This window comes from Scardinius erythrophthalmus (genome assembly GCF_964197995.2).
Source record: "Scardinius erythrophthalmus genome assembly, chromosome: 17".
NCBI classification, from domain to species: Eukaryota; Metazoa; Chordata; class Actinopteri; order Cypriniformes; family Leuciscidae; genus Scardinius; species Scardinius erythrophthalmus.
Genome location: NC_138237.1, coordinates 21,400,414 through 21,415,021, shown reverse-complemented (window position 1 = coordinate 21,415,021; position 14,608 = coordinate 21,400,414). Strand labels below are relative to the sequence as shown.

At 39.1% G+C, this 14,608-nt stretch overlaps 1 protein-coding gene across 1 annotated transcript in view; it reads left to right on the top strand.

Moving 5' to 3' along the window:
• Positions 1–14,608, top strand: part of nrxn2a (neurexin 2a) — a gene marked incomplete at its 5' end in the record, with an annotated part of 371,676 nt that overhangs the window by 344,313 nt on the left and 12,755 nt on the right. The window contains 3 exon segments of the mRNA XM_081391515.1: positions 3,351–3,522; positions 6,766–6,855; positions 10,322–10,650. Coding sequence (XP_081247641.1) covers positions 3,351–3,522; positions 6,766–6,855; positions 10,322–10,650 — 591 coding nt within the window.

Sequence of the window (14,608 nt, the reverse complement as noted above, 5' to 3'; positions counted from 1 at the left end):
GATTCGTTTAAATACTCTCCTCCCATAAGTTTTGCATTTGAAAGGGAAACTTCTACAAATGCATATGCAAAAGGGTCAGCTGGAAAAATAACCGTCCACACCTTTCAGTGCTAATTTTTCACTGCGTGTCTTTAGTAAATCCTAACAGTTGTTTATTTAACGCAAAAAAATGGCTTGCGTTGGCGCAAGCTGTTTGTAAATCTGGCCTTTAATGTTTTTGGACTGTGTCTCAGTCATCGTTCTTATATTTCTGCAAAGAGGTCCAGTTTATCCAAATGTAAAATTCATAATTGCCTGTCAATTGGCTTCCTCTGTCATAGTTAGTCATGCCCTTATTTTTGTGATCAAGTCAAGCATTTTTATCCACATCTCGTTGATTTTCATACCGAGTGAGACATTTTGCTCCCAGTATCGTATGACTAGAAAAGAGTAGGCCTATCTCAAATCAAATGAAAAATAGAGCAAAATGGTGAGTGAGGAGACTGATGAAGTGTTTCATAACATGGTTCCATCCGAACAACTGAAGCATTAAACTCTCTGTTAAAAAAACTTTTTCATTCCTGTCATTCTTCTACCTGGATTTACTTAAACAAAATGGATTGTGATGGTACAGTGAGTCTGTAACGCCAGAGTGCGTTTGAACTGACATTCAAATTGAATTAGTTCTTTCGGGGCAATTTCAGTTACTCATTGTAGCTGTTGAAGTACCTACAGCAGTATTGGATACTGGTGTGCATTTTAACTTACTTAACCAGTAAGAATCAATCAGCATCCAGCAAAAACCAAACTGGGCCAGCATGAAAATTCATTAGATTATTTGTCCTTCTATGAAAACATAACTTTTCACATTCTCTTCTTTGTTTTGTTGTTGTTATTGTTTTAGCTTGACTTTTGTATGAAAGTATAGTTTACCATTTGGCTAAAATCCTCTTGTGTATTCATTCAGTAGATTAGCCCTCATTGGTATGGTGAGGAGATGTCAATATCAGACCAGCATTAGCACATACTCGCTAGTTTTTTATCTCCGCCCTTTAGACTCCAGAACACACTCTGCATTCACCTCATGCTCTGTTTGATATTTGTCAGACATCAGCATCTCAATGAGAACCTGTCAGTTGAGGTCAGAGGAAGGAAGGAATATATCCAAACTCTAAAGGTGTGTGGAAGTTTTATCAATCCGTGGCTTTGTCAGAGAACACAAAGCACTTTTTTATTGATGCTTTGGCTGTTTCCAGAGACTGATAGTGGCCCATGCTAAAGCTGTGGAATAGTAAAGTTACACCCTAACAATGTGACTATAAGAACGAGGTAGCATTTCTGAGGCGTTGAACGTCAAAGTGCGCCACCCAGAGTTGGCTAGTGGCAGGTGGAAGTGTTCTTGGGAGGGAAAGAATCACTGTTAAAATAAAAACAGCAGGAAACTGTCAGTAGTTATACATGTCAGGATGTCAGTAGCTGGCGAGTCAGTGTGTGTGTGTGTGTGTGTGTGTGTGTGTGTGTGTGTGTGTGTGTGTGTGTGTGTGTGTGTGTGTGTGTGTGTGTGTGTGTGTGTGTGTGTGTGTGTGTGTGTGTGTGTGTGTGTGTGTGCGTGCGCCTTCGTGAGAAAGAGCGGTGATGAATGCAAAACATGGAGCCACACACCATTTCCCCTCCTGCATTACAAAGGACATTGCTGAGCTCCTCTCCCAAGGGTGAGCCACTGTACCATGACCAGATGTTTCTCTTTGCTCGCAAGATATTCCCCATCGCTCTCGCCATCATTCATTTCATTTTATTGTCATATCCAATGCTAGGTCTTGTGATGGTGCATGTTATATCTAACTGTTATATCCACGTGCAAAACTATATATTTTCAAAATCGACTTGTTGGTGGTTGCCTGAACAACTAGTCAACTAATTGGTCTTAAAGAAAGCCCTGTTTAATTGCAGGGCTTCCTTGTTTCAGGTTCACCTGAACCCAATCATACACATTTTGTATGGGGCGTTTGCAAACTGTCTAGCTGTCAGCACACTAATTAATGCATCTCTAAAATATATATATATATTAAAAAATACATGTATATGGTGGTTTCTTCAACATATGGGAGTCATCATAGGGGCTGATTTTATTTTTTATTTTCATTTCCAAACAAGCTGTAATTTTAGTCACGTCAAAAAAAAAAAAAAAAAGTACATTAATGTGCATTTATGGTACATTAAAGCTGCATTCTGTAACTTTTTTTAGATTAAAATTATCCAAAATAAATTTTTGAGCAAGTACATAACCAGCCAGTGTTCAAAACTATCTGCTTGCCTTTGCTCGATTCAAAACGGTAAGCTTGTAATAATGTTTTTAATTCCAGTGGTACTGGTGGATTTCCACGGGAAATTTTAGCATGTCTTTGTATCATTACGTTACATCTGTACACATAAAGAAGGTGTCTCGTCTAATAGGCTATATTGCGTGTGAGGATGTTGGAGGTGGAGATTTATAGCCTTTTCTCACAGCACTTGATATAATTAAACTTATCAATTTGATGGCGGATCCAGAAAGGTTCAAACGACAATCACCAGTGACAACTGGAGATTCACCTGTTGTAAAATGCAAAAGACTTCGGACTTCGGTGTGGCTACAGAAAAAAACAGACTCCAACCGGGCCCATGCAAAGGATAAATATCATAAGGGCATTAAATGTAGTCGCGCAATGCTGATGTTGTTAACATTAACCATTTGAGAATAAAGTATAATTTGCACGGTTTGACGTAATATGATAAGCGATCATTAGATTTAATTGGCGCGATTTACTGCAATGCTTTTTTTGCCTTAGTTACTTGTTCAGAACATTTTCCGGTGAACATTCTTATGTTGGTCATACTTCCAAAAAGTATAATCTGTGATTCCGAATGACAGTATCCACACCTGCGCAGTGACTGACAGACTCACATTATCCTCAAAACATTGGATTCATCCGCGCTGTGCCGTGCCGAGGCACAACCCACGTAAAATTGATAATTACGCGAATAACTGCAATTGCAGATTTCGAACAGAGATGGCGACAAAGAGGAAAAACTACGGACTGCAGCTTTAAATGCTAGTTATTACATTTTGGAAGGCAAAGGATTTTATTTTATTTTATTTTATTGTTTCCACTACAATGTCAATGAAAAAAGAATACACCTGTGATGTATCCGTTCATGCTGTTGGACATTATTAATAAAAGGATTAAATAAATTGGTGATAGTGAAAAAGTGTATTTGGACAAAAAGTACACAAGACCAAATGTTCCTAGTCAACCTCACTTATCGACTAGTCAACCATCATGACTCAGCCTTAATGTCCACCTATGAATAAATTGTCCATTCTTACACAGGAACAAGGGAAGGTCGGCGTGATCTTCAATGTGGGCACAGATGACATCACCATAGATGAGCCTGCTGTGACCGTGAACGACGGCAAGTACCACGTGGTTCGCTTTACACGTAGCGGTGGCAACGCCACCCTCCAAGTGGATAACCAGCCCGTCATTGAGCGCTTCCCATCAGGTAAGTCCCCGTGGAGGGCGGGGAAAGCCATCTGGGGGGGGGATCCCATTACACGTGTGGTTCGTAGAAATACTGGGAGCAGCTTCCCCTGGGACTGGACACATGGGGTCAGAGAGAGACACTGTATATTTCCACTCGCAAATCAGTGGGACGTTGTTTGAAGCCATTGACCTGGATTTGCATCCATGTTGGAGGCATGCCTTATTGAGGGGTACAAATTGATTTATAATTTCAAATGCAAATTATTTAGGTTTGAAGTGCGCCATTTTTACCCTCAAACTCTTCCCAGAGAATTTATGAGTCACCACATGCAGCGCCTAGATAACCACCGCATGCACAATCTAATAACAAATGCAAATTGACACATTTCCCCCCAAGCTGCCTTGCCTAATACATTCAGCCCGAGATGGATTTGGATCCTTTACAGTTCTCAACTTTAGCCAGCTTTGCTCTAGGCAGGCTGAAGAAGGTGTCTCTGTGCCTGTGAAGATCCACCATCCCTGAACTGCGTGCGAACTTTGAACCACAAAGCGCGCTTTTATTTTTTAGCTCCAGCCAAAACGCCTCTCGCAGGTTGCTCTTTGTACCCTCGAATATCCCAAGTTGTGGTATAGTCGGCGCCGTAAACTGATATTGCACAGCCTTAAACTTTTGTAACAAGCCTTGATTGATGATCTCAACCCTGCAGTAGTCGTTCCCGTGAACCGTCCCCGTCCTATACAAACATCTCGCTCTGCAGTCCCCTGGCCTTGTGTGCTTTCCAATTAAACTTGAGCAAACTCTCTCTCTCCCCACTGTGTGCTCAGGGAGCTGCCTTCCTCTCATAGATGCTGTTCCACAGGAAGACATTTTCTCCGTCTCTAATAGCAATCCTGTCTTTCCCGTCCTCGTTTTTTTTTTTCAATCGGTTTCTCAGATGTGCTGCTTCACGCCGGGTTAGTGCAGCGTCAAGAAGTCCTTGCAAAAATATAGCTCTAGCCAAATAAAGCAGCGCCTCTGCTCACCTGCTACGCTCCTTCCACCCCCGCGTGTGGGGTCTTGTTTCGAAATTGCCAGAGGTTGAATGGCGCTGCGTCCCTGCAGCTCGGGCTTGAGATTCCGTCTGATTTCTGAAAGGGAAAATTGGTTTTCTACTGCTGCGACATAGGCTTCCCATCCGCCAAGTCTCCCCCTAAGCCCCCTCAGGAGGTGAGAGTCAGATGGGGCGGCCTTTCCAAAGCGAAGGGATAAAGCCCAGCTTCAAAGTCGTCACAGTCATGTCATGCTTCCTTTAAAACTGAGTTATGCGCATTTAAATGGAATGGCACGGCTTTTATGTGGCACCTGTCATCCCGGGGATTTAAAAACGATGATATTGGTCTTGCGTGTCATCCAACACTCGCAAAGCTCACGTGTGTAAATGAAGCTGGCTGTGTATCTCTTAGATTAGCGGGCTCGATTAATTCAGTTAATTAAAACGGAGGATTAGATAACCGGATATGTTCCCCGGTGGCAGATTTGTTGCTCCCTGCGGACACTGGCACAACTGACCGCTCGCTTCTGTGTTTTGCTCAGCACACCATTACATTGCCTTATAAATAAGAATCTAGTGAAAATCAGTGAATAGCAATCCATCAGACTTGATTGGTTTGTTTTTCCCTTTTTTGTCGCTTACTCACGGACAAGACCTATTTCAAGTTTTCTTTGAAGGTTCAGCACAGAACTTACCACACATGAGCTCTTTTAACAGGCTTATGGGAGTGGGCGGTTTGGCCCTCATTCAGGTTGCAGGGTGGGTAGGACGAACGGAAAGGCTTGTATCTCACACGGCTGTCACAGAAGGAACATGACACAGTATGTGGTATGTCAGAAAAAATCTGTTAACGCATGGCATACCAACATCTTCCTTCAAGAAAGAATAGTTTTAACTGCAAAATGACTTATTAATGGCTGTGTCTGAATTTCTGCGCTTTCGTAGTATGTGGGTCAATGGCGCTACTCTCATCTTTTTTTGTTGTCTATTAAATACACCTCTTTTAGGATGAGCATATTTTTCAACAAAAAAATAGTTTTTAATTTTTTACATTTTTACATTTCTAAGGGGGGGGGTAATCTGATATCTAATATCTAATCTGATATTTTGATTTATTATTATTTCTTAGAATCTCTATTATTCATTCATTAATTTTTACTTTTACTATGTATTTACTATTACACCATGTCACATGGTCATTAAATGCTGAGTTTATTGAAATTGGTCATTAAGTCTTATCGAAAATGGTACAAAAGTTTTTAAATCATACTGTATGAAAACAACATGAATTCAAAGAGTTCTTTTCTTAGAAGTTGGCACATGCTTTGAAGTAGATTTTTAAAAGATTTTACATTTTTCTTTATCATGAACATGTCATATGTCATTGCCCCATGTACTGAATTTGATGAAGGAAAGGTTCTAGGAATGTCACGGCCGCTGCAAAGTTATATAGTGATATTTTAGAAGACATAAACGTCATTGCGTGTCAAAAATATTGACTGAGCCATTGTAATAAGAGGTATTAGGATAACGTGGATTTTGACAGGACAATGGTGGAGAGCAGAGAAGAGAAAACGGTGAAATTAAGAGATTGTTCTTTTGAGCGAGTAACAGGACCCGCAAGCCCATTTTAGCTCTGATGAAGGGATCTGTCAGAAAAAGGGAACGGTCTCTTATCTGGCAGCCATGACACCGAGTCGATCACAGCTTTTGTGTCTTTTTATAATTACACGTTTGCTAATTTATGCAGGTACCTCAAGATGTTGATACTAGATACAGAACTGATTGCATTGTTCGCACTTTGATTTCTTGTAGAGACCAGAAAATGTCTTCCGGAGCAGTTTTAACACTACCATTGTATAGCTTCACATTATAATATGTGACATTATCACTGATATCTTTGTTGTCCTATTGATTGTATGAAATTTTCCTCAAGTATTATTCGCTAAGATGACATCACAATTAACAGACCAAAACTAGAAGATAAACGATCACTAAATATGTCCTCAAAGCTTTCTAAACAGAATTAAACATGCTCTAATTAGTCTCAAGCTTCTAAACTGTCTAATAACTAAGTGCAATCCACCTTAAAACAACATAACTACCAGCATAAAGCTCGTTTAGACTTCCTAACTTGCTAAACTTGATAGTCTTGTTGCCATGTTTTTAACCATGTGACGCTTGAACTTCCAGATATTAACCTCTTATCTGTCTCTCTAAATTCTTTGAAGGGAACATTGATAATGAACGGCTTGCAATAGCCAGGCAAAGAATTCCATACAGACTTGGTCGGGTAGTTGACGAGTGGCTACTCGACAAAGGTAATAAAAATGGATTAATTAAACAATGACTTAATGACTTATTAAGGCTCTGTAAGAGGTGCAGTTCCCTTAAAACCACAAAGCTGCGAGCCATTTTGAATTATAAACTTGCAAAAAAATCAAACCCTTTGCATTGGCATACAGTGGGCCAAAACAAACTGTGAATTGTGGCTGCCCACATGCAAGCTAAATCCAATTGGTCATTTCCATGTGGCTTGTGCTTTTCATATCATATTCTTAAGTTAGAACTGCACCACTTCAGAGATAAAGGTTTAATCTTAAACATAATCCCTGACTAACCTCTAACAACGCACCATAACTGCAACAACTGTCTGTAAATAGTTTATTTTTCTTGCTGTCTTATGTTTTCCTTCTGTGATCCCCTCTGACTTCGCTAATTTTGAAGTAAGATGATTTAAAAAAAAAAAAAAAAAAAAAACACTAACTCTTACCAAAGAAAAATATAATTATCTTTTCCAACCCCAAGCAGTTAAAGGGACTATTGCTTTTTTGTCATTCTAACACTTAAAATCAGAATAAAGTTTCAAAATCCCCTTTAACCCTTTGAGTCTAATGAAAACAAAACAGATTATGTTATTCGGACCTTTTGCTTAATAGTCTAAAACTCAACCGTAGTTATCTTTGGACCCGTGAGACATCTGTAAATAGATGAATCCTGCATGGTATTTGGTTTTCCCCAAGAAACCATCTCAGTTATTAAAGTGCAGAAACGATCTCAGACACCTGCGTCAGCACATTATCAAGGATATTGGGCAGTAATGCTCTACTGGATGTGTAAGTTATCAGACTTTTTGGTTGGTTGCGCCTTTTTCATCTATATGCAAACTTCTTTTTCTATTCATGTGCTGAGCTAACATCACATCTAAATGTTAAGTGTAAAACAAATACACTTGCACTGTTTTTTAATGGAAAACTGACCTTTCTAGGTCTGCATACCTTTGTTGATTGAACTCAATAACATGCAGAATATAACGTGATCCAAAGTTCAGTTCTACATTTGTCTAAAAGTCATTTTCAGATGTTTAGCTCTCCCTTGTGCATCCAACTAACATATTTTGTCAATATATGATTGTATATATATATATATGCAATGAGTATTTCCTCTTAGTATGATTTGATTTCCACCGCTCGATATAAATAGGGCACTAAACTAAAGCTAATTCCGTCTTAAACCCCCCTAAATCGAAACTAACTCAGAGGGTTAAACAGTCTAAATATTAATGAAAGACATTTTCGTTGCCAAATGAGAGGAAAATTGCTGTCAGCCTTTGCACATTCATATGTGATTTACAATGTCCCTTTAACATGTGTAATTATTTATCAGTTCTAATCTATAAGTAATGATAATGACACAAAGCTCTCATACATCAGGTCTGTGTCCTGTATGACTGTGGTGACTGGGTTTTGTGTGAGAAATGTGTGTCTGCCTCATGCTCTGTATCTCAAAGGCTCTTTGGTCTCCTCATTCTCCTCCATTAAATGTTCTAACCTCTGTCACTGGCTCTCGTACATTTAGTTGCAAAGAAAAGATCTGTCCAACCTTGAGTTAATCACTGGAAAACCTTTTTTGCCTTTTCTCCAGACATGCGAGGAAATTTAATCTCATTGCACATTTTAAATAGCAATGGAAGGATTAATGCACCTAAATATGAATATTCTGTCGTTATTTGCTCAAATCTCTCATGTCGTTCCAAACAAGACACAAAAGGAGAAATTTTAGATGCTGTCCTGATCGCTATATTCCAATGAATGAGAACTGAATAAAAAAGGATATTTTAAAAAACTATCCTAAAAGTGTTCTTTTGAACACTGATAAATAGCTTAAAGTAGCTTTTCATTGCTTTTTTAATTAAATGAAAGTCAATGGAGTCCAATGTCGATTTGGTCCTCATTGACTTTCATTGAATAGACAAAAACAGTTCTAATATAAAAATACAAATTTGTAAAAAAAAAAAATAATAATGTCTTCTTTACATGAAAAAGAAACTTGTACAGGTTTGGAACAACATGAAGGTAAATAAATGAGGACAGAATCTTCATTTTTGGGTGAACTGCCACCGTAAGTCCCATGCAATACTATCACAGAGATGATAAAGAGAGCATTTATATCATATTTTTCTCATTGGTACTTTATATTATGTCACCGTATGCAACTGTCCTTAATGTCACACATTAATCAGAATAATTGTTACACTGTACAATAAAAGTACACGTGCAAGTGGAAAGTGGCCATCTGGCTTCTTCCCACTCTATTACGACATGCCTTTCAGAGGTTATGGTCTTTTTATCTCGGCTCTCATGTCAAACTTGGTTATTTTCAACTGTTAAAACTGAGACCCTACTTGTGTTAAATGGCAACCCTTCATTAAACATTAAGTGGCTCTCACAGAGGGAATAACAACTGCCCACTTCATAATCAGCTGTGTCAGAGTACCTGTTCATCAGGATTAAATGGATGGCGGCAGTCCAGCACTTAGGGGCCAAAGGAAACGGCACTTTGAGTTAACCATCCTTTTCCTCTTTAAGTAGTAATTCTGAAGGTTTTGTTGGCATTTAATTATATCTAAAGTTTGGCCCGATTGCTTAACATTCACCATTATAATTCAAAACCACTTGAATCAAACCTTTAGCGCTGTGACTACCTGTTGCAGCACTGAAGTTTTATATAATATTGATTCAGATTCCTTTTATTTTCCTGAGCATCAACTAAATGATCAATTCAACCAGTGGTATTTTCTATGCAAAATGACTCAGTGACAATGGAGATTCTGGGGACGAAATCCTTAATGCAGAGGCATAGTGTGTGTGTGTGTGTGTGTGTGTGTGTGTATGTGTGTGTGTTTATGTGTGTCTGCGCCCCTATGTATGTTTATTTGTGGGGCTGGAGGAGATACTCCTCTTGCCTCAGTGACACATTAACATTTGAGCTGGCAGATGACACGTATTCATGCAGATTATCATCAACAACGCATCTGTCTCTGAATAAAACATATCCAAAACTCTTTACATACTCATAAATATTGTTTTCCAATTTGGTCCCCCTTATTCAGTTCATTATCCACAGCTCAAGCCTTGCTAGTTTAATGAGACTCAAATGATAATATACAGCCATTATTCTATAATGATAAGGGCTCTTCCATTCCTCCTCTCATAGAGGAGCCACCTCAGGCTCTGGGAGTGATCTTTGACATCATGTTTAATACAACATTTTGTCTCCTGCACTATCCGGGTCAGAAACGACAGCCATTAGAATTGGAGATTTTCATCACCAGGTTCAAATGTTAAAAGTGTTATCAGCTGATTTAGACACATCCTACCTGTGACGCCAAAAACAGCCTGTACTGATGGTCGTTTTTTTGCTTCTCTGTCTCTCTTTACTGTCGTACTGCTCTCTCTCTTTCTCTCTGTCTTGCTCTCTCTTCATCTCCTCTCTGATGCATCCCAGGTCGGCAGTTGACTATCTTCAACAGCCAGGCAGCCATAAAAGTGGGAGGTCAGGATAAGGGGCGGCCGTTCCAGGGCCATATCTCAGGCCTGTACTATAACGGGCTGCAAGTGCTGAAACTGGCGGCCGAGGGGGATCCGAATGTGCTGGTGGCAGGAAACTTGCGTTTGGTTGGGGATGCACCCTCCGTCTTGTCCACAGAGACCACCTCAGCCACCCCTCCGGCTGCGGCAGACATGTCCACCACCATAATGGAGACCACCACCACCATGGCCACCACCACCACCCGTAGACAGCGCTCTCCCAGCCTGAAGGACAGTATTACACAGGTGAGGATGGGACGGTGGAGATTGCCATCATACAGAGAGACGGCCCTCTTGTTGGCCTGTTTCTCTTGAATGTGAGGGATGATGTTGCGTTTATAAAGAGTTTTGTTTTACAAGATGTCCGGTTGGTGATCGGCAATAAAAGAGCTGACAGGACAAACCACACTGGGGTAAAAAATCTGTCATTTATTGCTTGAAAAAGAGCTGTCACTCAGCATCTGGAAGGCCCTGAAGGAGAAGAATCATAAAGCTCATATTCGCATGTGTCAGGATATATCTCCCCACATAGACTTTCCCTTTCATTCCTCCCACACATAGTATTTTACTAGTCACATTTCCTTTGAACGGTCCTGCAATTTTCTGAAGTCATTATTTTCTAAGCCTCAAGAAACATATTTAGAGCATTCTTATGAAAGCAAACATTTGAACGGTTAAAAACGGTTAAAAAAATGCTACACAAATGTATATTTTAAATTTGCAATAGTTTGAAATGATATATATATATAGAGAGAGAGAGAGAGAGAGAGGGAGAGAAAACTGCATTTATTCAAATTCATAAACCATTTTTTGCTCTCTTTTTTTAAAACTAGAAAACAATATAGCGTATCCAAGACTATCACAAATCATTCTCACAATTTCAATAGAACCCCGTCTTATCCAGCTAGATAACTTTGGGCCGGCTTTAACAGTGCCCTGATATTTCTGGACAAGCTCACAATTTATGTAAACGTAAGGTTTTATTTGCTTAACATGCTGGTTTCTCTCTTGTCATTAAAGCATAGACTGGCCATTGTTGTTCCTAGCCCAGCAATTCTTCATGCCTATCGACAGCCTAAAAAATTCTATATATTTATCCTCAAGCAGCATCTGTAAAATGCTGGAGCACAAGGCTATTAATTTTGAGAATATTGAGAGTCATATCTGACATGTCTGTGTTGTCTCTGCCCCCCATTCATCACATATTGGTAGCGAGTTAGCAGCGCTTGCCTCCCCCACTGTCAGCCTTTATTCATGTGGTGTTCAACTCCATTGATCAGGAGATGCACGTTGATAAGAATAAAGGCCAAGCTCAATAACAATCAGTGTCAATCATAGCGAAACTGCCAAGATCCATAGCCACCAGAAGCAAACATTAGCGCAACTGAGGACGAACACAGATTCTCTCACGTGCAAGCTGTGAATCACTCTTAATCCGTGCTGTTCTGGGTGTAAATTGTCATACAAAGCAATAGCATGGAAATGGGGATTTGAGTGAGACAGCTTAGTGCTGAGGAAGTCCCAGTGCACCACTCCTCTCCTCATCTCCTCAAGATGAGTAAGACATTTATGTGGAATAGCACGTGTCTAGACTACAAATTTATTCCTTTATGAACTATATTAACTATATTTACATTCACTGTGTAAAAAAGACATTTAAAAGAAAATTTCTCTTGATGTGTGCAGTTCAAATAGATTACTTTACCCAGTATTTGAGTTTTCTTTGTATTTTACGTTTCAATTGACCAACATCAATTGTAAGTCCATAATATGCAGAGTACTTACTTCATCATTAGCTTAGCAATATGCTAATGTCCCTATTGAAATCAATTGATTTGATCCTGCACAGAACACATGCTAATGTCACACACTATTGAAATCAATCAGCATTGGTTTTCAGCGCGAATGCCGCGAAAAACACACAAAACACATCCTAAACGGGAAAGAACTTTGCGATTGACTGTACAACTACATTTGACAAGAAATCTGAAGTATATTTTTACAGACTGCCGAACGCTACAAAACAGAGAAGGAAATGGATCGCTTTAATTCATAGAAACAACTTGACTCCAGGCAGCGAAAGGTGGATTTGCAGTTACCATTGAGAATGTTTACATGCACCACAGTAAGCTGATAACTCACAAATATCAGCTTATTGAAATAACCAGTTTTCGCTGTTACATGCAAACCAGTTACCGTGACAACACAAGTAAACAGCGGCACGTTTACATGAATTTCTTAATAAATCAGGCCATGCTCCTGTGTGACGACAAAACAATCATTTGCGTATCTGGCTAGAGTATTTCATTTATGTCGGCTGTGATGTTAAATAAAGCTTGCAACATGTCAGCAGGAAACTTACAGCTCGTATATGTGACCCTGGACCACAAAACCGAGATACAACTATTTGAAAATCTGGAATCTGAGGGTGCAAAAAAATCTAAACATTGAGAAAAATCGCCTTTAAAGTTGTCCATTTATGTTCGTGCTTTTGCTGCATCCACTCACAAAAATATTTTTTATATATATATTTACAGTAGGAAATGTACAAAATATCTTCATGGAACATGATCTTTACTTATTATCCTAATGATTTTTGGCATAAAAGAAAAATCAATCATTTTGACCCATATTTGCTATTCACAAATATACCCGTGCTACTTGTGACTGGTTTTGTGGTCCAGGGTCACATATTATCCTTTCATGGAGTTACAGATGCAGCGTTTTTACTGAACCACTTCTACTTTTGCTGCACAAGATGAGAGGACATTTTTATAACTTTCTGGGTCATGAAAGAGTCTGCGTTTCTGATAAATTTCCTTCTTCCTTTCCTGCAAAATGCTCGCTCTGTTCTGTGTTTAAATCTGCACTAAGGATGCGTTCCTGTCCCATTTCACACATGCGCACTTCAATAAGCCATCAGAAACCAGGTTAATGCTTTTACAAACCGTGCGAAATCGGAGTAAGAGGCAAAAAACTACTTGTGTCGACCGGTTTATGCTTAAGCCGTTTATGACCTTACTCCGATAAAAGAAAACGTGTTTCCGCATTTACATGACCATGTGCTTTGTCGGCTTATTAAGCACAATCGGATGTTTTTAAATAAACACTGACAAAAAACTATACAAGTTTTTGAGCTGGATGATGATATATATAACATTGATATGAGTGATCACCCGGATTTAGAACTACCTATATTGTATTTATATAAAGCGTTCAAAGGCAAATTTGTTTTATGTATTTCTCCGGCGTCAAAATCAGGCTCATATAAATGTGAGGAAACACTATTCCTGGCTGCATTTCAATATCCATGGATCATTGAATCTTTGGTAAGTTGTAAGGAACACTATATCGAGTCCAACCTTTAGTTTAAACTGATAATCATTTGTTTTAATCGCGTTTTTGCCGTTTCCTCTATTAAATCCAGTCACCCAGCAGCTCCTCTGCCACTCAGTCCGGCTGAGGGGGTTGTGTTCCGGCGGGAAAGTGACATCAATACATTCCCTCTATACTAATGTTATACTTTTGAAATTAATTGTAAAGTCGACACCATGCAGGTTTTTTTTTTTTTTTAGTTTAGAAACATGCTAATGTTACACTATTGCTATCAATTGTGAGTCGATACATGCAGTGTTTCATCATTAGCTTAGCAATTTGCTAATATCAGAATTAAGATCAATTGTAATTCGATCCTGTGCAGAATGTTTTGTTAGTTTAGCAATATGCTAATGTTGCACTATTAAAATCAATTGTGAGTCGAACTCTTGCAGCATATTTCATCATTAACTTAGCAACATGCTATTGTCTAATCAATTGTGAGTCGATCCTGACAGCTTATCCGTTTCCATCCTATAAGAGATGTCATACTCACCAGAACACTGCAGGGGGCAGCAATCCAGGCACTGTCCGTTAAAGAGCGTACCTCAATGGTGAACAAAAGGTGGCTTCTTAAAGACAGCATATAGCTGCGTGAAGGAGAAAGATTCAGATGCAATAGGGTATATGTCGAACGTCACATGACCAAACCAGAACACTGGTCTCATCGCATCCGCTTGTCAGAGAAAGTGTTAACAGTAGTATGAACTGACGCCGATATCTATGGACTTTTAAGGTAATTGGCTTACCTACCTAGTTCACTTCGTTCTTGGCATTTATTCTATTTAAATATATAAATGTTTGTGTGAAGAAGAAAAAACTTTTAGAT